Source organism: Cuculus canorus, chromosome 18, assembly GCF_017976375.1.
Source record: "Cuculus canorus isolate bCucCan1 chromosome 18, bCucCan1.pri, whole genome shotgun sequence".
Classification (NCBI taxonomy): Eukaryota; Metazoa; Chordata; class Aves; order Cuculiformes; family Cuculidae; genus Cuculus; species Cuculus canorus.
The window spans coordinates 13,238,431-13,261,022 of record NC_071418.1 but is presented as its reverse complement, the minus strand read 5'-3'; the positions used below and the strand labels follow the sequence as shown (position 1 = coordinate 13,261,022).

General features: G+C 51.2%; 2 protein-coding genes across 2 annotated transcripts in view; both read right to left on the bottom strand.

Moving 5' to 3' along the window:
• ST6GALNAC2 (ST6 N-acetylgalactosaminide alpha-2,6-sialyltransferase 2) overlaps positions 1-1,176 on the bottom strand; it is an 11,544-nt gene extending 10,368 nt beyond the window's left edge. Inside the window, 1 exon segment of the mRNA XM_054082964.1 lies at positions 750-1,176. Within this exon segment, the coding sequence (XP_053938939.1) occupies positions 750-874 (125 nt within the window). The 5' untranslated portion in view covers positions 875-1,176.
• Positions 750-22,592, bottom strand: ST6GALNAC1 (ST6 N-acetylgalactosaminide alpha-2,6-sialyltransferase 1). The gene is given in 11 exon segments (XM_054082957.1): positions 750-828; positions 1,216-2,521; positions 9,313-9,402; positions 9,965-10,068; positions 10,423-10,561; positions 10,945-10,999; positions 11,002-11,115; positions 11,311-11,385; positions 11,388-11,478; positions 17,508-18,144; positions 22,462-22,592. Coding segments are annotated over 10 exon segments (1,461 nt in total). The 3' UTR covers positions 750-828; positions 1,216-2,496.

The window sequence follows — 22,592 nt, the reverse complement described above, 5'->3', positions numbered from 1 at the left end:
TGGAGAGGAGGTGCCGTGCAGGTTCCCTCACACCCTGTGTGCTCACCCACGCTCCTCGGGGCTCCCCAGGGGACCCCAGCAGGTTCCCCATCTGGCACTGGGAAGGTGTGGGACTTGGGGAGGAAGGAGGATGCGGGGAAAGCAGATGTGGATGCAAAAGGGGAGATGCAGATTGCTGGAGTTTGGGAAATGCTGCAGCTCCTGTAAGTCTGCAAGCAGTGGAGGGGCAGCCCCAGGGATCCGAGAGGGCAGCTGTGCCCTGGCCCTGCAGTGGAGCAAAACAGTGCAGGTCCAGGGGGCCCAAACCCCCTCCAGGACAATCAGCTGGCTCCGATCCTAAATCAGCACACCAGGAACACCGGAGGCTTGCAGAGGGTCTGGCAAGATGCTGAAAGGGATTTGATCTTGCCAGGGGCTGAGCACCCCAGCCATCCGGGGACCAAGCAATGGGTTCTTTGCACTGTGATGGGCTGAACACATGTGGGGACCCGTGCAGCCCCCCATGGTCCCAGCATCCCACGCTGGGCACCCCTGGGCTCAGCTGGTGGCTGTGGGCAGGACTCGGTGCCCAAGACACCTCAAGGGAGACAGAGCCTGCTGTGAGCTCATCTCTACACCCAGCCAACAACTCAGGGCACGGCTGGGACAACCTGTGCTAACAAACCCACAACAGCACCCCAGTTTCCCCTGGTACCTCATGCTGGATTTGCACATCCCTGCCTCCCTCCACCCTCTCCGTCCCCGCTCACCTGGCTATGATCCTCTGGCTGGTGGGCGACTCCACCGTAGTGTAGTAGTGACCGTAGAGAAGCAGGGAGGATGTTAAACCTGCCAGGAACAAAAGGCAGAGCCGTTTCCAGTGCGGGGACCCCATCCCCGGCACTCCAACTGCTGGAGCAGCACAAGCAAGCGGGAGTGTGGGAGCCAGCGTTGCCTGCACTGTCACCCTGCCCGCAAGAGGCCCTGCAAACTTGCTAGCCCCTCTCCTCTCCCAGCCCAGTGGGTGCAGACACGGCTCTGCCCTGGGTGCCCAGCTGCACCTTGGAGCAGGCTGGGATATTCCTCCGGAGCACTGGGAGGGAGGGTGTGAGCCGGAGGGAGGAGGCACCAGGCTGACTGGTTCAGACTTGCTGAGAAAAAAAGCACTTTTGAGCTGCTTTTTTGCCGAGCTGGGGATTAAACATTTACTCAGACTAGCAGGGAAATGCAGTTTACTTTTTTTTTGCCTCCTTTTCACACCACCTCTCCGCAGCTCACAGAGGGTCCCCCTTTCCGTAACTTTCTGTTCAGCTCAAACACGCTGCTCAACCAAACATGCGCTCTCGCCACCAGCTCCTTCACCACTGGCAGCACGCGCAGCCCACACCGACACACGGCAACCCCACGGTGCCGTCGCCACCCAGGCATCTGCTGGCCAGGAGAAGCTGATCACAAATTCCAAGATCCAAAGCAAAGCCGGGCTCTGGCCCTAGGGTGCTCGATGGCAGCACCGCAGCATGTTCCCACACCGAGCTGCTCACTGGCAAACCCGCCGCCGCGGGATCAAATCTGGTGCAAAAGAGGAGAAGGGGAGAACAGTGGTGCGATGCTGCTTTTGGGTCCCTGCCTGCTTTTTAGCTGAACAGCTCTCTCCTCCACAACGTGGTTTTGCAGCAAACAAAACCTTTCAGGGCTTTGTGTTGAGTGCAACAAATAATTGAGGCTGGGGGAAAGGAAAAACAGGTTTGTGGGTTTTTTAGGGAAATCCGAATGAAGCATTTTGACATTTTTGGAAAGGAAATGCTTCGGTTTCTCTTTTGAAAGAATATTTCCACATTATTTTAGTTAAACTCCCATAAACAAAGAAAACAGCCCTGCGAACTAAAGGGTATGCATACCAAATGTTTGTAACAGTGGGGGAAGGGACCCAGCAGGGAAAACAAGTGGTTTCAGTTGATCTGCAGGGATTCCGGGAGGGGGTTGGATGTTTAGGAAGCCTCCAGCCTCGGGAGCAGCAGCATGGTGAGCCCTGCACCATCTCCACAAGCACCCACATGGTGCCCCAAGGGGGTCACTCACTTCCAGCCCCTCCCCAGACACCAGCTGCTGTAAATTCAGATCCAGAAACCCAGGGAACAACCCCCATTCTAAGATCCCGACTCCCACCCACACACCCCTGGGGTTGGTGTATTGGGGGCTGTATTTTACCCAACACTTCTTGTTCCCCCGGCTCCATTCCTGCCCGCCCAGACCCATTTCCAATGATGCTGCTCATTCAAAGAAAATAAATGCAAAAAGAATTCCCTATGAATTTGCTTCAGTCTCTGTTCGCTCGCATCCCTGCAAAGCCCCCAGTCGCCAGCCCTAGTCCTCTGGGAATATTGGGCACCGTGCCGGCATCCACGAAGTGCCCAGGCTGCATCAGTGGTGATGTCCTGGAGCAGGTCTGTGCCTCACGGCTGGCAGTGGTGGCAACACCGGCCACGTCCCACTGGGGTAGTGGATGTTGGACCTGGGTCACCATGAGAGGATGAAGCCTGGGCTGATATAAAAGAAAAATTAGAGGGAACAAGTGCTGCTGTTGTAGAGGGACTGGGGAGCTGTAGCACGTGGGCTTGGCATAGGGCATCCCAGGGGAAAAAGAGAGCAGGCAAGAAGTGGGAAGGATAGGATAGAACACCACTGCTCGGACACGGGGATGAAATCCAGTCTCATGCTCAGCTCAAGCTAAAAGTACAAAAGGAAGGGCAGGAAGAGGGAGGCACCATGTACCCTCACAGCAAAAGGCAGAGAAATGCAGGTGCGCTGGTGGAAGACTTAGATGCTTTTTGCTCCTAGGAGTAAAGCCTGCTCCCAGCCCTGGGGGTACCAGCATCTCCTAGAAGGCTCAAGGTCAGCGGAGGGGAGACAAGCATCTGGGGTCCTGCTCAAAGGACCTGTCCCCACCTGGGACACTCAGGAATCCCACTCAGGGATCGCCCTTGTTCGCCCTAACATGATGGATTCATTCCCTGCACCCCAACGCCTCGGCTCACACGCTCTTGACTCTGGTCCTTTGTTAATCATGGCTAATTATTACCAACTGTTCTAGTAAGTCACAAGGGGCATAGCAAGGTTTGGCCCTGGAGGTGGACAACTGATGATCCAGAGTGAGTGGCCTGGGTAAAGTCAGGAATTTGCCATCCGGAGACCTTTATGGCCCAATTATGCAAACTCTGGTGAGCGACAGCTTCGGTACATTCGCCAAGAGCAATGGAGGAGCTGGTTTCTTCACATGACTCTCATCTCTCTGTTTCCATGATATCTGCTTTTCTGCTATTGTTTTTTTTTTTTCTCAAAGGGGTGAAAATGAGATGCACAGTTCTTCATTTGCGCCACTTGTTCTGTGCTACAAAGCATTTTGGCCCATGCCCCACAATTAAGTCGTGCTTATTTGGAAGTTACATAAGTGCGAAAAACTTTGAGGATAAGAGTTGCCAGATAAAGATTAGGAAAAGAAGACAAAAGAAATTACAATGAAAACCAGCAAGCACCATTTTTAGCCTGGGCTTTTTATCCCAGTGATTACTTCTTGGAAACAAAAGCCAAGACATCCACATGGCTAGAGAAAATAAGAGGAAGATCAGCACATTTTGCACCACCTGGCAGTTTCCCAGGGTTCAGTGAAGGAAAGTCTTGTGGTCTTTGCCACAATGAACTGCCTAGCTGGGAGAAACAGATCTCCAAAAATCTCCTGGAGGATTTATGCACCCCAATTTGTTCAGCACAGGTCAGAGGTGCAGTTAAGAAAGTGCCAAAAACCTGCTCATTGGCAATTTCCCTGAAATGCAAAGTCTGGCCCTAGGAATGTGTTGCTGTGTCAGCCCCTCAGGAGAATGCGGGGCCATATGGCTGCTGGAGGAGGCCAGGCCACCGCATAATGAGAAATTCGTCAGCAGATGTCTCGGGAGGCTGACGCACAGCCCCTTCCCGACAGGGCAGGGAGAGCAGCGAGAGCACCTCATCCCAACCTCCTCTCACCAGGTCTGCCCCCAGAAACGGGGCCAGGCAAAGCACCCGCCTGGGTGGTGCCGTGGGTGCTCTGTGGAGGTCTCAGCTCAGATTTTTAGGTGTTATGGCAACTAAGTCAGGAAATGAGTGTGGAAGCATCTGCACACAGGATGCTTGGACATGGGGATCCCAGTGCTCCGGTGACAGAAGCACTCAGCTGCAGGACCAGAGATACTCAGGGCTATGCTCACCCCATGGCGTTGGGCTCTGCCGTTGTGCCTTGCACACAGTCCCACACCGGGTCGGGAAAGGGGCTTGGGGATGGTGCTGTGCAGCAAAATTGAGCTGATGTGCCCTGGCAGGATGTGGCCTGCTAGGGGAACACACACTTTAGTGCCCTCCTGCTCCTCCCAAAAGCAGGAAGGTTGTGGGGACAAGCCACGGGCTGAGGTGACGGTTCAGGACCTCACATGTGGTGGCAGTATGTGGCTTACCCTGGCTCGCTCTCCTTGGCACCCGACTTTGGCTCGGTCCCCTCGGCGCTGCTGAGGCCCAGCCTCCTGCCTATTGCAGAGATGTCTGTGCATGACAGAGCCGTTTGTCAGCCCTGGACCATTGACCAGGGCCGAGATAAGCCAAACACGCAGTCCAAAGGCCATTCCCTCTGTCAGGCTTGCGGCAACCTTTGAGGCTCTGGGTTATGCCCTGGAAGGGTGCAGAGCTGGGAAACAGCTTTGAGTAATCAGGACCACAACACAAAGAGCTGCCTTTCCCTTTCTTGCTGGCTTTGGACCAGGTAAAGCAGTTGTGGACTGATCCTGTCCTGTTCTTAGTAGTGTAAACAGTCCCTGAAGTCTGCTGAAACATGGGAGCCTCCAAGCCATGTGGCCCTGGGGCCAGGCTAGGCTCTGTCCCCAAAGCACAGAGCGGACTGAAGAGAGCGGATGCAGACTCTGAGTACGGGTGGGCTCAGCCCCTTGTCTACCTGTGTGGTCCCACCTGACGCTGCGTGGCTGCCATGGGAGGGATGGAGGGAGCCTTGCGATGTCCTCAGGATTCAGCAAGCGTCTCTCCAGGATTTACCACTCTGAGGGCTGGGTGAGGCCAAGCTGGGGAAGCCCCACAACACCCAGGGTCCTGCTGCTTAGCCTGGCAGAGGAGCCCAGACCACCACAGCCTTTGGCGGGGAAGCAGGGGCTGCTGCGCCCCAGGAGCTGTTTGCCTGCAGAGCCCTGCCCCAGCACCTGGAGATGAGAGCTCACTGCTGGGGAGCTGCTTAGAGGTCACCTGGTGGTTTTTGCACAACAAAGCCACGGGTTGCTCCTTTATCTTGTTCTCCCTCCCCTATTATCAATAGTTTTTCTGGTCCGACTGGATTTCTGTGCTACCACATCCCACACGAAGAGAGAAGGTCCACACAGTGGAGCTGAGGAGGGTGAACGCCCCATCCTTGCGCGCTGGCCGCCTGCCTCAAACCTCTCTACGATTGGGCAAAATAAACAGCACCTGGTAAGTCACCAGCACGGGAGTTTGTGCTCAACCGGCACAGGCACATGCCTCTGCTGCTCTTCCATGGTGTCCACTCAACCATGGCTGCTCGAGTGCAACACATCCAGAGGGAACACCTGCTCAATGCAGGGAAGCCGGGTGCTAGTGTCCAGCTCTGGCGGTTCTCAGTCTTGGTTCCTTCCCTTGGAAGAAGAGAGACAGCAGTGACAATCTGGATGTGTCCCCATGGCACCAGGCTGCAGTGGCTCCCTCCAGCACCTGGTTGGGTTTGGTCTTTGCTGCCAGCACCAGCAGCCACCTCAAGACCCAGGACATGGTGCAGAATCCATCTCATCTCTGCTCCTGGCCATCCCAACCCTGCTCTCCAGAGCCTGAAAGGCAGAGTTGGGTGGACTAAAAGTTAAGACAAGATGGGTTCTGCACCACCTGCCTGTCCTCGAGGTACATCTCTGCCCCCAGCCCATCAAGTCCCCACCTGCTCCCTCCTGCTTCGGCTCCAGCCCCACTTGAGGAGCTATGCGCCTGCGAACTTGCTGCAGGACATGGTCACTGCTTCTGCTAGACTGGCAAGGAGTCACACGGCAAAAAGTGAAGAGAGGGAATCCAAACAAAAGAGTCGAAGCCCTGCCAAGAAGGCGGCATTGTGAGAGCTCCTGGGTGACAAGTGGATCTATCTCTCACAGTCCAGCCTGGAATATCTAGAGGCCGTTAGCATCTGGGGAATCCAGGGAGGAGCTGGGCATGGTTGAACTAATGGCTCATGGTACTCTCCGACAGCTTCACATAAAAGTAGGACTGGCACTACAGCAGCTTCTGGACACGGTGAAGCACAGTTGTGGATTTCTTCCCCAAATCAGACATCTCTATTTAAATCCAGCAGATCCTGGAGCTCTTGGTTAGCAGCGGGGAAAGATGTTGCTGGTTGCTGGCAAGGGGCATTGTGTCTGCGTATGAGGAGTGGCCGCTGTGTTTGATGCATCTCTCAGGATGTCAGATCCGATCACGCTGTCGGTCCCTCCGCTGCCTTCAGTGCCATGAGATATTGCACAAGCCAAGGCTGCACATCTGCACACTCTTTGCAGCTGCAAGAGTGGCACTCATAGGTATCAAACCTCTTCCGTACATGCCCCAACCTATGCCAAGGAGCTCCTGGGCCACAACCCCTTTGGGCAGGCAGACATAAAGCGAAGGACACTGAGGGATAACAGTCAGAGGCAGTGTGGGCAGCTGCAGGGCTGGGCACGGCATGGGCACAGCCGGTGCCACACCTGGACGTGCCTGACATGGCACAATGAGGAGAGGGCTCTGAACAGGAGCTGCCACCCGGTGGCACCGGGACATTTCTGCTGCCCTGTTGGCCCTGAGGACCTGGAGGAGGACAGTCAAGGTGGCACCGACTGCTCAGCTGTGCTGGGGAGGTTGGGGCTGTGCCAGAACAACCCAGCACTGCTACTTTCTCCTTGGGACAGACACATAGGTGGAGAACTCACTCTAGCCCTGACTCCTGGCTCTAGCCAAGGATACTCCAACTGCAGCTGCTCTCCACTGGCTTTGCAACACCAGCTTGTGCCAGGCTGGAATTTAGCTGGGAAACATCACCTTCAAACCCCTTCAACTTCCCGTGGCCACTCTGGACCTGATGCTGCAAGGTCAGGCAGACAATGGGCCTCATACTCCAGGTGACACGCCCTTGTGTGTGGCACACCTCAGCCAGCCCACTGTGCAATGGGACACCTCGGTGCAGGGCGGCCAGGAGTAAAGTGAGATGGTGAAGGGGACGGTCACGTCAGAGATGCTTTTCCGGGGCCAGAGAAGACATGGTTTTGGAGCTTGCTGGGAAACTCCAGACCACAGCAAAGGGCCTTCCCCAGCTAAAGTTTTCCCTGATACCACCAAAGCTCAGCAGCTGTGCTGAGAGGAGAGCCTGGAGGGAGCAGGCTCTGCTGGTTGAGAAAGCCTCCTGGGAAGTTTCCTTCCTATGACTGGGAGGTCTTAGTCCCACACAGGAGTTGGGTGCCAGGGCAAAGTGTGGGCTGAGGACTGCCAGCTCATCTCCAAAGCCTCCTTGCCCACCACGGTGTCTTCGCTTGGCGGAATTCAGCCCCAACCTGCTTCCCAGAGAAAACAAAAGAGGAAGAGGGGGAAGGGAAGGGTCTAAGGAGAAACTTCTTCCAACTTCTTGGGAAGAGAAAAGCCTATTCAGGCAGGAAGAATAGTCATGTCGAGCTGGTCACTAAGCAACCCGCAGCAATTCGGTATGGCCCCGACATACGGGAAGGAACAAAGCTGCTTCGCTGCCCACCGAGAGCCCAGCCGAGTGAGCGCCAGGCAGGGAGAGCCTGCAGGGCCTGGGGACAGAGGGCACCAGCCATGCACAGCCACCCCGAGGAGCAGAGATGCCCAGCATGGTCCAGAGCTCCTGTCTGCAGGAGTTTGTCCTCGGTGAGCTCTGGAGCTCCCATCAGGCTCTCTCTTCACAAGGAGGCCGTTTGCTGCTCAGGAAGGACTTCTAGTCTGCTCCAAAGCCCGTGACAGCTCCCAGGGGTCTGGCGTTCACGCGGATCTGCATACATCATTCCCGACAGAGGCACAGTGTATTTCAGATAACTCCCCGCTTCCATGGACGCTGCAGAGCTTGCATAGGCAGAGTAGTCAAAGCAGGCTACACCCTCTGCCAGATAAGCTGAATTCTTCATTTAGATTATCAGTTGAAGGGGTTGTCCTTTGCAAACAAACTTACTGAGAGACATGAGAAACTACTTGGCTTCTCCACAGCACAAGCAAAAAAGTAAAAAAGGAAATTAGACCGGACAAACTCTGTTGACAATCCATGCTGAAATGCCTCCCTCTGAGCACAGGGGTCCCTGGAGATGCCACTGCCCCCAGTAGAAATGCTGCATGACACAAAACCCACTTGCAGCCACAGCAGGCCCATGGAGACCAGCCCTGGTATATCCTGCTCCCCATCCACATTTAGGAGTAGAACGAGACATAGAAAAAGTGCAGAGGAGGGTCACAAAACCCACTAGGAACTGCCGTGTTTTATGCCAGAAGTTGTTAGGAAGGCCTGAGTCCACACCAGGCAAAAAGAGCATTCTTGGAAAAGAGTCAAGTCAGAGGGGAGACAGTAGAATGCGCAGGGACATGCAACCCATCTGGCACTGCATTTGCCTTCACTCAGAGAAGGTAGAACTCGGCCCTTGAGGAGATCGAAGGCTAAACACAGCCAAAGCAGAGCCCAACAAGAGCTCTTCAACATCTCTTGGTCATGTGTGGCCCACGACTGGCAGACCTGAGAGCGACAGCGTCCATCAGGCTTGTGAAAAAGATTAGAGAGGCAAAGAAGAGCAGCCATGCCAGGCAAATGGGATACCAAAGAAGGGCCTATTATTGTGTTTGAGGGCACAACCTCCTAAGTCAAAGGAATCTCAAGAGAGAAGGGCTGTTACAGAGCCTTACTCCAAGAGGCTAAGCAATTGGGAACATGAAAGGTCAGTTCTGAACTAGATCGACTGTTCTGGCACTTCAGCACCACTCTTCCCACAGCGAAACTTGCCATTTGCCCAGGACCTTTTGTGGATGCACAAAGCCAAACGGTCTGAAGGCTGCTGCTTCTCCAGCTCAGAGATGCTGGACATCTACATACCACTAATATCCCACTGTGGCACCATCGAGAATCCCAACTAATTGCACATTGACAGGGGTTACCCCCAATCTGCTGCTGTGGCTGAACTGCAGTTACAAGGGAATGAGTGGGGAGGAGAGACACAAAGATAGGCAGAGATGTGGCTGGTCAGAAAAATTAAGCTCAGTAAAGCACGTAACCCCCATCACCTGTTTTTCACATATCTGAGGAAATCAGGGTGAACCACGAGGTATCTGCCCATCGTGAAATCTTCATCAAATCTCTCCCGGGGCCTCTGCCTAAGGACAGGGATGGAAAGACTCAGGACAAGCTCCTGCATTTCATTACAGTTGGAAAGCACCAGCTCTGATTCACTTGGTGAGAAAAGAAGAACCACAAATACTGTCAAATTATTCTGCAGTGTTTCCCAGATTGTGACAAAGCATCCATAACCCAGGAGCATCGCAGAGGAAGAGGAGAGGCAACAACAGGAGACGGGAATATCAAAACTACATGTGTGCATAGACAAGAATTGGTGAAATCAGGTCTTCATCCATGAGAAAGCCATCAGACCAGACAAGATCACATGTTCACCCCAGAGGGCCACAAAGCTTTCTCTAACCTCTGGCTACACATCACTGAAATCAGCTACTTCTGGAAAGGAGGTATACTGGTTACAGCAGTGCTCACAGCTGGGGAAGAAAGAAGATAATCCTCCAAATAAATCTGCAAGAGGAGGGAGGCTTCAACCTTTCTTTACCCTGGCCTGCACCTCAGCAGGGCTGAGCACTGCGGAGAGGAAGAGGGCACAGCAGAGAGTTCCAAACCAAAGGGTGTACAGGTAGGGCCAGTTTGGTTTACCCGTAGTCGTTCAAGAATTCTTTGCTGATGTTCTTGTTCAGCAGAAGAGCCTTCAGGCACTCATAGTCTCTAGCTCCCTCCAAGAAGTGAATGTATCTGATGTGCTAAGAAAACAAGGGAGCATTAAGAAGCAGCCCAAGAGAGACACATCCTTTAAAAATGAAAAGCGTTGGTCTGCAGCATATCGTTGGTCTGCAGCATTTAACTATCCCACAGAAGCAGAAAGGAGATAACATCTGATGTGCAGCCACTTGTACGTGTCACAGGGCCGGGGCAGGATGCAGCTCGCCACTGCAAACATCTCTCTGAGCCAAGTCAACACAGGCTCCCTCACAAGGGTAAAGCAATGGTGTTCAGCCCCTTTGCTCCTCATGCGTGGCAAGATCAGAACGCTGAAGGCCACAGACCAACAGCTCCCTGTCAGAGTTGTGCATGAACACATCATAGACCTGACTTACTTTTCCCTGTGGGATGTTGCTGAACCCTCTGTGTCCCAAGATCTGCAGAGAAGTCACCAGGGAGTAGGCTGTGAATCCATAAAAGGAGGTTTTTGTTCCCACATCTTTTTCGTAACCTTTGATTACAGCCCCGCTCACCCTGTCCAGGGAAATCAAGCAGAGAAGCAGAGTTAGCAAGTGACCACTGAAAAACATCACATCCATGTTTACAACAAGGAAAAGACAGAGTTAGTCTGGAGGAAGAGAAGATTAAGCTCATTTGAGCTACTTCTCTTGGTCTGCAGGAGAGCTGCCTCCCCCTGCTTTAGAGATGGTTCTTTAAGGCTCATCTGTGAACCCAGGTTCTTCCTAGGTATTTAGGAACTTCCCAATTTCTTTTTGTTTTTTTCATCTCCTCCTGCCATCGTTCATTTTGGCACTAGGGAGTCAGTGCAATGCCAGGAGAGATGAAGTTATCCAGCCATAATTACCTGCTACAGAATAAGCTAACTGTATATCTTCTAAGAAGAAAGCCTGCCTTACCGGAAGACGTAGTCATGGGAGTCAATCTCCCAGCCCATCCCAGAGTTATTCAATATCCTCCGTTGCCCACCACAGCACAGTTGATGCATGTCGGCAGGCTGCTGTTGCTGTTGGCCAGGAGCAGCTGCTGGTGGCGATTTGGGGGCAGCAGGGACATGACTTCCTGCACCACTGCAAAGCAAACGTGGTGGAGAGTTAGCATCAAGAGCCGTCAGGATGGACACAGTGAAACCACCACTGTTCCCACCATGAGATCCACCTAGCCCAATTCCTTTGACATGGAGATGCTGCAGACCTCCAGCTACTTGGCATAATGTTCCTGTTGGGAGTTTGAGGTCCCATCCTGACATGCCCTGGGAGACTCACATGAATAATTCAGCTCCATGAAGCCATATGGAGGTGAAAAATGCTCCAGGCGGTCCCACTCACTGACACTGACTACCTCTTGTCTGTGAAGAGCATGACATTGGGCAGGAAAAGATCTCGCAGCCAGACAGACTTGGCAGATTTTGCCTTCACTGATTCAGAGCAGGTCTTGAAAAACATAAAGAAAATAATAAAGGCTGATTAGCAGGGAGCTGATAAACCTGACTGAGTGTCAGTGCTTGTGTACCTATACGCAAGAGTATTGGAAAGAAGCACAGAAACTCCAGTGGTGCATCATCCCTCCCCCTGAGTGTCCCCATCACCATGAACATGAGGCGCAACTTCAGCTCTACATTAGTAACTAGCCAGTGGGAAGACACCTACAAGGAAGCTGGGGTGACTCCAGGTCTCTGAGTCTTCTCTCTTCAGAGCAACAGGCCGGTGATGTTCACATATTTTACTGGCTTTAGTCTTCATTAATCAAGGGCAAATTAATAGGTCTAACCTGAACATACCAAACAAGGCCAGCAGTCCCTGTTGGCAATCCATCTCGCAAGGTCCTGGCCTCAGAATGCACATGAACAAACACCCTGAGGAACACGCGAGAACAGATCACTGCTATTGCTCTCTTTAAAGATAAGAAAAAGCAGGCAAACAATTTGTTCAACATCATAAATGAACCACAGAGAAGCGTGCGGCTGAGAAGGGAATCCAAGCCAGCTCATCCTTTCTAACAAGAGGAGTCTCATTGCAGCTGGCAAGAGTTGTATGTACAGATGGAGAGCAAACAACTCCACTCTGCCAGCTTTTCCGCTGAGTTAATTTGGGCTTCACTTTCTTAGACACCTTTCCCAAGTACCTACTGCAATACCTGCTGAAGGACAAAGCAGGAGATGAAGTGGACCTGCGTGCTTAGCTCAGTGCCCCAGCCATGACCAGACCGCATTGCCAGAGCATTGTCCTGCTGTGTGCTCCACGGCTGCACTGGGCTCTGCTGTGGGTAAGGATGACAACCCGGTCGTGGCTTGAGGAGACAGTCACCATTCTGTCTGTCACAACAGGAGGGCAACGAGGACACTGGAGAGGGTTTCGCGTTGGCATCATTTCATTTGCAGCACATTTTACGTCCAAAGACAGGGACATTCCCTATAAGCTGTATTCTGTACTGTCCAAGGCGTGGTACTTCTTGTGCCTCCCCACTTAGACTGGGTCGATACCAGAGGAACTACAGAAAAGTCTGATCATCGGGTAATGAAGGAGGTGGGAGTGCTTCCAGTCACTCCCTCTCTCTGCAGAATTAGAGATCACGTTTGGAAATGAGACCCAACATGCAATATCTGGATCCACATCTTCACCAAAGACTCTCTTGTGTGCCCTTGCTCCTCTTTTCCCTACTGAAGCAGGGTTTTCCCTACTGTCTTGGCTGTTCTGAACACCCGGATACTCTGCAACCCCCTACAGTGGAAGATGCTCTCAGCTTCCTGCTGTGAACTGTGGTCTCACATGTCTCTGCCAGCTCCTGCTCCGCGCTTCTGAGCTGGCTCATCAGACGAGAAGATGGGAACAGCTGGCAGTCAACCAGCAGGACCCTTGTGACCTAACCCCACTGCGTCTGCAGGCAGGAACTGGGCAGGAGGGCTTAGGCACTGTCTCACGTGGCACGTGCACTCTTAATTCACCCACTCCCATTTGTATTCTGGGTGCTCTGAGATCACGGGGAGCCCTGGGAGAAGGATGCACACCCTGCACCACAGACTGGATAATCTGCCAGGCCCTTCTGCTGTGGCCAGTGCGTGAGCTCAAGCATTTAACAGCCAAATTCTGCATTTAATAGTCACAGATCTCTGGATAACAGAGGGATCTTTGGGGCCAGCTGCTCCTTTCAAGCGGCCTGATGCCACACTGAGGAGCACAACCTGTCAGCAAAAGAATAGCTGCACTGCCAAAAGGGGCGATGGGCAACAATATCAAATTACCACAGGGAAGAGAGAACTCAAAAATAATCATCAAAATAATAAAACTCATCCTAGGATATTTTTATCCACCTAGTTCATCTACCTCTGCTCTCTGCATGTCTCCCAGGGAATCCTGAGGTTGAGGAACATGGTTAAACTTTGCAAGAGTAAATATGAAATGCTGCAGGTAGAACCTATCCCCCAGGAAGAAGCAGAGGAAGAAGGAGATGGTCCCCACAGCCTGGAAACATTCCCTAGGCTCCAGCATCTTCGGAGGGCCCTAAAAACATCCTCTGTCAAAAAAAAGAGGAGAGTGATTGTCTTAGGAGACTCCCTTCTTAAAGGAATGGAGGGTCCCATCTGCAGACCGGATCCGCTCCACAGGGAGGTCTGCTGCTTGCCGGGGGCATCAGTGAGGGATATCAATAGAAAACTCCCTTCCTTGGTGAAGGAAACGGATTACTATCCCCTGTTAGTATTTCAAATAGGTAATGATGACTTACAGCGCAGAAAGCTGAAAGCCATCAAAAGAGACTTCAGGGCTTTAGGGAAGATGATTGAGGGCTCTGGAGCGCAAGTGGTGTTTAGCTCTATCCCAATACTAAGGAATATGGAACAGGAGGTCAGGAACGTACAGATGATTAATGCCTGGCTCCAAGCCTGGTGTGAGGAGAGAGGCTTTGGCTTCTTTGATCATGGGGTGACCCACCCACCCCCAGGTTTTCTTACTAGGGATGGGTCATACTTGTCTCCAAGGGGGACTAAAGTTATCTCTAAAAATCTAGTTAGGCTCTTAAATAGAGCTTTAAACTAGATGTGAAGGGGGAAGGGGAGGAAACCAGGCTAGTTGGGAATGAGCCTGGAAGTGGGAAACCGGTGGCTGAGAAATGGTGTGCTGGAGAGGACCACCAGTACACCACAACAGGGCAAGTGAGGGCGAGTACAAGTGGGGACAGTAAGGATGAAACTGGGTCTGTGGAATTAGTTATTCCAAGGACCAGTCAATCGAGAATAAACTCTCTTCCCTTTATGAGGGCTGAAGGTTCATCAGCCCAGCTGAAGTGCATTTACACCAATGCACGCAGCATGTGCAATAAGAAGGATGAACTGGAAGCTGTTGTAGGGCAAGGTGACTATGATGTCATTGCCATCACAGAAACGTGGTGGGATGACTCACATAACTGGACTACAGCTATGTTGGGATATAAACTCTTCAGGCGGGACAGGAAGGGTAGGAAAGGAGGCGGGGTAGCCCTCTATGTCAAAGAGTGCTTTGATACTCTTGAACTAGATTACGGTGAGGATGGGATCGAGTGCCTATGGGTTAAAATCAGAGGAGCCCACAAGAAAGGGGACTTTGTGATAGGAGTCTGTTACAGACCACCCAGCCAAGAAGAAGCTGCAGATGAGCTCTTCTATAAACAGCTGGGGACAGTCTCTAAATCTCTGCCTCTTGTCCTTGTGGGAGACTTTAACTTTCCAGATGTCTGCTGGGAGTACAATACAGCAGAAAGGAAACAGTCTAGGAGGTTCCTGGAGTGCATTGAAGACAACTTCCTTGCACAACTGGTTAGCGAACCAACAAGGGAGGGTGCCTTCCTAGACCTGCTGTTTGTGAATAGAGAAGGTCTTGTTGGGGATTTGACGGCTGGAGGACGCCTGGGATTAAGCGATCATGAGATGATAGGGTTTTCAGTTCTAGGTGGGATTAAGAAGGGGGTTAGCAAAACAGTCACATTAAACTTCCAGAGGGCAGACTTTGGCCTGTTCAGAAGGTTGATTAGCAAAGTCCCGTGGGAAACAGTCCTTCAGGGCAAGGGAGCCCACGAGGGTTGGGCGCTCTTGAAAAATGAAATCCTAGCAGCTCAAGAGCAGGCCATCCCTGTGTTCCGGAAAAGGAGCCGGCGGGGGGAAAAGCCAGCTTGGTGGAGCAGGGAGATCTCAAGATGCGTCAATAATAAGAAGAAGCTTTATGTGCTTTGGAGGAAAGGACAGGCATCTTGGGTGGACTACAGGAACGAAGTGAGATCGTGCAGGGAAAAAATCAGGAGGGCCAAGGCCCAACTAGAATTAAAACTCGCTAAGTCTGTGAAAGACAACAAAAAGTCTTTCTACAAGTACATTAACAGGAAAAGGAGGACGAGGGAGAATATCCAGTCTCTATTGGATGCAGAAGGAATAACAGTGACAGGGGATAAGGACAAGGCTGAGGTACTAAATGCCTTCTTCGCCTCAGTCTTTAATAGCAAAGAAAGTTCTTCCTTCTGTTTACAAATCCAAGAGTTAGAGGGGCAGATTGAGGCTCCCGTGATCCAAGAGGAGGTGGTTAGAGACTTGCTTGCCCAGCTAGACGCCCACAAGTCTATGGGGCCGGATGGGATCCACCCAAGAGTATTGAAGGAGCTGGTGGATGTCCTTTCCAAACCCCTATCCATCATCTTCCAGAGGTCCTGGCTGACTGGGGAAGTTCCACTAGACTGGAGGCTGGCTGATGTTGTGCCCATATATAAGAAGGGTTGCAGAGAGGATTCGGGGAACTACAGGCCTGTCAGTCTCACCTCAGTGCCAGGGAAAGTCATGGAACAGGTAATCTTGAGTGCTATCATGAAGCACATGCAAGAGAACCGGGTGACCAGGCCCAGTCAACATGGGTTTACAAAAGGCAGATCTTGCCAAACTAACCTGATCACCTTCTATGACAAAATCACTCGACTACTGGATGGGGGAAAGGCTGTGGATGTAGTCTTCTTGGACTTCAATAAAGACTTTGACACAGTTTCTCACAGCATTCTGCTTCAGAAACTGTCAGCCTCTGGCCTGGACAGGCGTACACTCTCCTGGGTTGAAAACTGGTTGGATGGCCGGGCCCAGAGAGTGGTGGTCAATGGAGTTAACTCCAGCTGGAGGCCAGTCACAAGTGGAGTTCCTCAGGGCTCGGTACTGGGTCCAGCTCTGTTCAATGTCTTTATCAATGACCTGGATGAAGGCATTGAGTGCACCCTCAGCAAGTTTGCAGATGACACTAAGCTGGGAGGAAGTGTCGATCTGCTGGAGGGTAGGGAGGCTCTGCAAAGGGATCTGAACAGGCTGGACTGCTGGGCCGAGACCAATGGGATGAGGTTTAACAAGGCCAAATGCCGGGTCCTGCACTTGGGGCACAACAACCCTATGCAGCGCTACAGACTGGGGGAAGAATGGCTGGAGAGCTGCACGGAAGAGAAGGACCTGGGGGTGCTGGTTGACAGCCGACTGAATATGAGCCAGCAGTGTGCCCAGGTGGCCAAGAAGGCCAATGGCATCTTGGCTTGTATCAGAAATGGGGTCACCAGCAGGTCCAGGGAGGTGATTCTCCCTCTGTACTCAGCACTGGTGAGACCGCACCTTGAATACTGTGTTCAGTTCTGGACCCCTCACCACAAGAAGGATGTTGAGACTCTGGAGCACGTCCAGAGAAGAGCAACAAAGCTGGTGAGGGGGCTGGAGAACAAGTCTTAAAAGGAACGGCTGAGAGAGCTGGGGTTGTTTAGCCTGGAGAAGAGGAGGCTGAGGGGAGACCTTATTACTCTCTACAACTACCTGAAAGGAGGTTGTGGAGAGGAGGGAGCTGGCCTCTTCTCCCAAGTGACAGAGGACAGGACAAGAGGGAATGGCCTGAAGCTCCGTCAGGGGAGGTTCAGGTTGGATATCAGAAAAAAATTCTTCACAGTAAGAGTCATTGGCTACTGGAACAGGCTGCCCAGGGAGGTGGTCGAGTCACCTTCCCTGGAGGTGTTTAAGGAACGGGTGGATGAAGTGCTTAGGGACATGGTTTAGGGAGTGTTAGGAATGGTTGGACTCGATGATCCAGTTGGTCCTTTCCAACCTTGTGATTCTGTGATTCTGTGATTCTGTGAGGAGTAGCTCCTGCTCCACTGGGGCTCCAACACAGTGCCTGCAGCCCTGAGAGACTCCTGGAGCAACATCTACATTCCCCCTAACGCCACCAAAATGAGACATGGCCATGGTGGAATACTGCAGCACTGAGACTCTAAATAGGCAAAATGGCTCATCTAACACCACCAAGCTAGAATAGGCACTCTGCTCACCTGGGTCCCAGCAGCATCTGCATACCCCAGTGAACTGACCTACCAGTCTGGAGAGCATCTTCAACTGCAAAGGGCACACATGCCCAAGGGACGGTAGACAGGGAGGTCAACAGGGAGGCATCATTCTTGGCAAACACACAACAACCATCACACCTACCGATGGTGGAGATGAGTTGTCCAGCAGGTACTTGTCCTCAAAATCCCACTGCAGCTCAGACTTGAAGTCAGCAGCCCTCAGTTTCTGCTTTTCTGTCACTGCAGCAGCCTGAGGAACAGGTTTTGCAGTTTTCAGTGATGCAAGAGGATCTCTTGGCTTTGTTTGGTCTATGGATATGTCGTTTCCATGAGCTTCCTTCATCCCAGAGGATGGCTTCACTATTGATTTCTCCTCAGCTCCCTCCATCTTAGGAAGTGGTTTCACTATTGTCTCTTCCTTGGCTTTTTCCACCCCTGGGGCTGGTCTCACTGTTGTTTTCTCCTTGTTTCCCTGCACCCTGGGGGCTGTTTTCACTGTTGCGTTCCTGATTCCCTCCAGCCATGGGGGTGCTTTCATAGTCATGTTCTCCTTGGCATTCTTTACCCTGGCAACCACTTTTGCCGTTTTCTTCTGCTCCTCCTTTCCTTCCCATCTTAGTGTCCTCTCAACATTATCTTGTTTGAGCCTTTTGATGTTTCTCCTCAAAGTCACCTTTAAAAAGCTCTTTGCGTTTCCATGATCAGAATAGCATGAACCCAGTTGCTCTCAGGTGTCCACTTGTAGCGTACTTTGTGCACGTTGGAAGATGCTCAATGATCTGAATGCAAGAAAAGGAAAAGCAGACACATTACGCACACCTTCCACTTAACAATGAACACTTTCCAGCCCATTTCTAGTGCTCTTGTCTGTGCTTCAAAGCAACCATACATATGGCCGCCGCACTTAGTCACACACAAGGACCTGCCGCTGAGTTTCTGCAGGATGCTGTATGAATTCAGGTTCATTTTTAACTCTGCCATCAAAGTGTTATTCAACTTCCCACACCACTCTGGCCTGACTGCTGCTTATCTCCTCACTAAGAAAATCCCAGAGGCTACACACTCCTCTCCAGCATTTGGTTCATGAAACATCCACACTGGCAGTGTGCAAACCAGCACAGAACAGCCTTGCCCAGCACTGGGCAGGACCCCTGGCAATGTCCTCAGAACTCTGCAGGACTGTTTTGGAAGTCCTGAGCTCAGGACACAGCACACACCATGAAGGCAGCCATTTGTCTCTCTTCTTTGCCAGCAGAGCCAAGTGCTTCAATGACAGAGCATGAAGATTTTCTAGAATTCAGGAAGTCTAATAATAAGTGAAACTCACTCCTTTACCATACGTCACTCCTTGGGCACCTTTGGGGCCACAAAGCAGCTTTTCCTCTCCTTCTCCCACTCAACCAGCTAATGCAATGGCATCACACAGCACTCGCCAGGTACACATTTTAAGATGGACACTTTGAAGCTGTTAAAATAGACTCTGAAGCTTAAAAATGTAAAGTTTCTGCACTTCCACCAATCGCTTCTACTATAGCAGCTGCTGTGTTGCTCGATTCAGAGGCACAGGCAGGTACAGGGATATCACAGGAGGACACAGCTGCTAACAGCAGAAAAGCCACCTGCAACAAGACTGGGCTGAAATCCAGCAAACAAAATCAGCGCAGAAGTGGTGGATTTTTGTGCTAAGCATTCATTTTTATCCAGACATGGCTGGAGGGTGGAACGGGAAAAAGGAAGGTGAAAAATTCCTGCAGCTGAGCTTTTACGTACAGCAACGCTTTTCAGGATAAACCGGCATAGTTGCAGCAGGCTGATTCACATTCATGTTCTCTCTTTGCAGGATGCATTTGTTCTGGAGAGCTGTGGATTGATTCCAAGGTGATAAATTGGGAAAAAAGTACCTGTGCAGATAGCAGGCTGTAGGTAACAGTTCAATTGCTGCTGAAGCTTCAGAGCCACACGATATTCATTAACCCAATTAGGAAACTGTCAACTAAGCAGGCTTTTAAAAATCATTTTGTAACAGATAACCTATCAAGGGAAAAAGAGGTTGTAGCCTATCAGCTCCTCCTCTGCCCCTCATAATCATTAGCCAGTTACAAGCAAGTCTGCAGCAGCTGCTTTCTATCACATGCTTCATGCAGAAACTTGTGCTGCTGTTTACTGCCTAGTAAAAGGAAAGATTTTATACATATGCTCTAAGTAAGAGAAACTTGGTAAGGTAGCTCAGGCAGATCTTAAATCCCTAGGTGATTTTCTGTTGCCTTTTTAAGATGATGTTTAAAAACTTAAAATTAAAGAGCAGAGAATGAACAAAACAGGACAGTTTGACAAAGCACCTCCCTTCCCAACTTTCCATACTTGCTGTCTCTCAGGGTACAGATTCCACTCCAGCTCTATTAAACTTTAATTTCAAATACTGTGCCAAACAGACAGAGACCAAACCGAGTGCCCTTCACATCCTAAACCTTGACCCCCATGGCCAGGCACTTGTTTCACACAGGACTCTGCTCTCCTGACCAGCATTTTAAATCCAGACACCCGGCCAAAGCAGCTCATCAAATTGCAGGCTCTAGAGTCCAGCTGGCAAACAACTAGAGAAGCTTAGTCATTTTTACTGTCATTTTCTCTCCATTTACAAAGCCCCAGGACAAATAGAGGATAAAGCCATGAAAATGATGCTTTGTGATTTTACATTCATACAAAGGTACGGAAATAGAACTGACACACAGACAGCCACACACAGCTCCTGCCTAGTTGTGTTATACCTCAGCTGCAAAAATAGGGACGTTTCCATTATCTGAAACTACGGCAGAATGAAATGGTTTCAAGCAGCCGGGCATGGAAAACCAGTTTTTGCCCCAGCTTTGCCACTAGGCTCTGTGATCAATGACAACTCACTTTATTTCTCTACAGCCTTTCCTTCACCCTGCCTCCCTTGTGCATATTCCAACTTCTCCAAATCAGCAGCTTGTGGTGTGGTCTCAAGTCACTGGAGCTGAGCTAAGCTCATGCCACCACCAGAAGAGATGTAAATGTTCCCAGCATGTTCCCAGCATCGGCCCTGAGAGGAAGAATTGAAAATTAATCCCACCAAGATGAGTCAGATAAGCTCATCAGGAGAGCTGGGACCTCAGGAGGGCTGATGGGGAGGCTCGGAAGCAGAGCTTCCTATACACAGCGCACCAACACATAGGCCAGTCACGCTTGTACTGGAAAGGCTCAGATATCTGCTGTGCTCAGGCAAGGAATGGTGCTTCCAATGATGTTGGAGACCTTTTAATTGCAATTCCCTCCACACTCATTCTTGTAGGATTTACTTGACCATTTACGGAAAAAATAATACATATATTGATCATGTCTACACGGCATTCATGAAGCACATGCAAGAGAACCAGGTGATCAGGCCCAGTCAACATGGGTTTACAAGGGGCAGATCTTGCCAAACTAACCTGATCACCTTCTATGACAAAATCACTCGACTACTGGATGGGGGAAAGGCTGTGGATGTAGTCTTCTTGGACTTCAGTAAAGCCTTTGACACAGTTTCTCACAGCATTCTGCTTCAGAAACTGTCAGCCTCTGGCCTGGATGGGCGCACACTCTCCTGGGTCAAAAACTGGTTGGATGGCTGAGCCCAGAGAGTGGTAGTAAATGGAGTTAACTCCAGCTGGAGGCCAGTTACAAGTGGGGTTCCTCAGGGCTCAGTACTGGGTCCAGCTCTGTTCAGTGTCTTTATCAATGACCTGGATGAAGGCATTGAGTGCACCCTCAGCAAGTTTGCAGATGACACTAAGCTGGGAGGAAGTGTCGATCTGCTGGAGGGTAGGGAGGCTCTGCAGAGGGATCTGAACAGGCTGGACCGCTGGGCCGAGACCAATGGGATGAGGTTTAACAAGGCCAAATGCCGGGTCCTGCACTTGGGGCACAACAGCCCTATGCAGCGCTACAGACTGGGGGAAGAGTGGCTGGAGAGCTGCACGGAAGAGAAAGACCTGGGGGTGCTGGTTGACAGCCGACTGAACATGAGCCAGCAGTGTGCCCAGGTGGCCAAGAAGGCCAACGGCATCTTGGCTTGTATCAGAAATGGGGTCACCAGCAGGTCCAGGGAGGTTATTCTCCCTCTGTACTCGGCACTGGTGAGGCCGCACCTCGAATACTGTGTTCAGTTCTGGACCCCTCACCACAAGAAGGATGTTGAGGCTCTGGAGCACGTCCAGAGAAGAGCAATGAAGCTGGTGAAGGGGCCGGAGAACAAGTCTTACGAGGAGTGGCTGAGAGAGCTGGGGTTGTTTAGCCTGGAGAAGAGGAGGCTGAGGGGAGACCTTATTACTCTCTACAACTACCTGAAAGGAGGTTGTGGAGAGGAGGGAGCTGGCCTCTTCTCCCAAGTGACAGGGGACAGGACAAGAGGGAATGGCCTGAAGCTCCGTCAGGGGAGGTTCAGGTTGGATATCAGAAAAAAATTCTTCACAGAAAGAGTCACTGGCTACTGGAACAGGCTGCCCAGGGAGGTGGTCGAGTCACCTTCCCTGGAGGTGTTTAAGGAACAGGTGGATGAAGTGCTTAGGGACATGGTTTAGGGAGTGTTAGGAATGGTTGGACTCGATGATCCAGTTGGTCCTTTCCAACCTGGTGATTCTGTGATTCTGTGATTGGTCTCTCAGTATTTGTATTAGGAATCAGACGTTGACCTCACTATAAATTTGAAGGCATCCCACCAAATTCCATGTCCAGCAATGCAATCTGGACTAGTGCTGAACTAAATCCTTCTGGGAGCCACCAGGAAAAGCAAATACTACACAGTGCCAAAGGAAAACAGGGAGCTGCAGTAAAGCCAAAGCTGCTTTCTTGAACGCCTACACAAGGAAACACTGGAAACCAGTAATCCAGCAGAAGGAAGTATTTGACTATGGACCTTCCAACATCATGCTCTGAATGTACACAACATGGTCTGTTAAAGCAAAGTGGTCATCTAAGGAAGATCAGAAGTGCAAGTTTCAGGGTAAAAAGATGCAGAGACAGAGAGAGAGAAAGAAAGTGAGCACAAGTACTCTATCCAGACAGTGCAAATCACAAGGAAGCAGGTCTCTTACCTGAAAAACCTTGTCTCTGTCAGGCCAAACAAAGAGCTGAAATTAGCAATGAGGACGCAAACATGTGTTAAAACAATGAGCCAAATGAGGACTCTGGGAATTCTAGGAAGTTTTCTCCTAAAAAACCACAT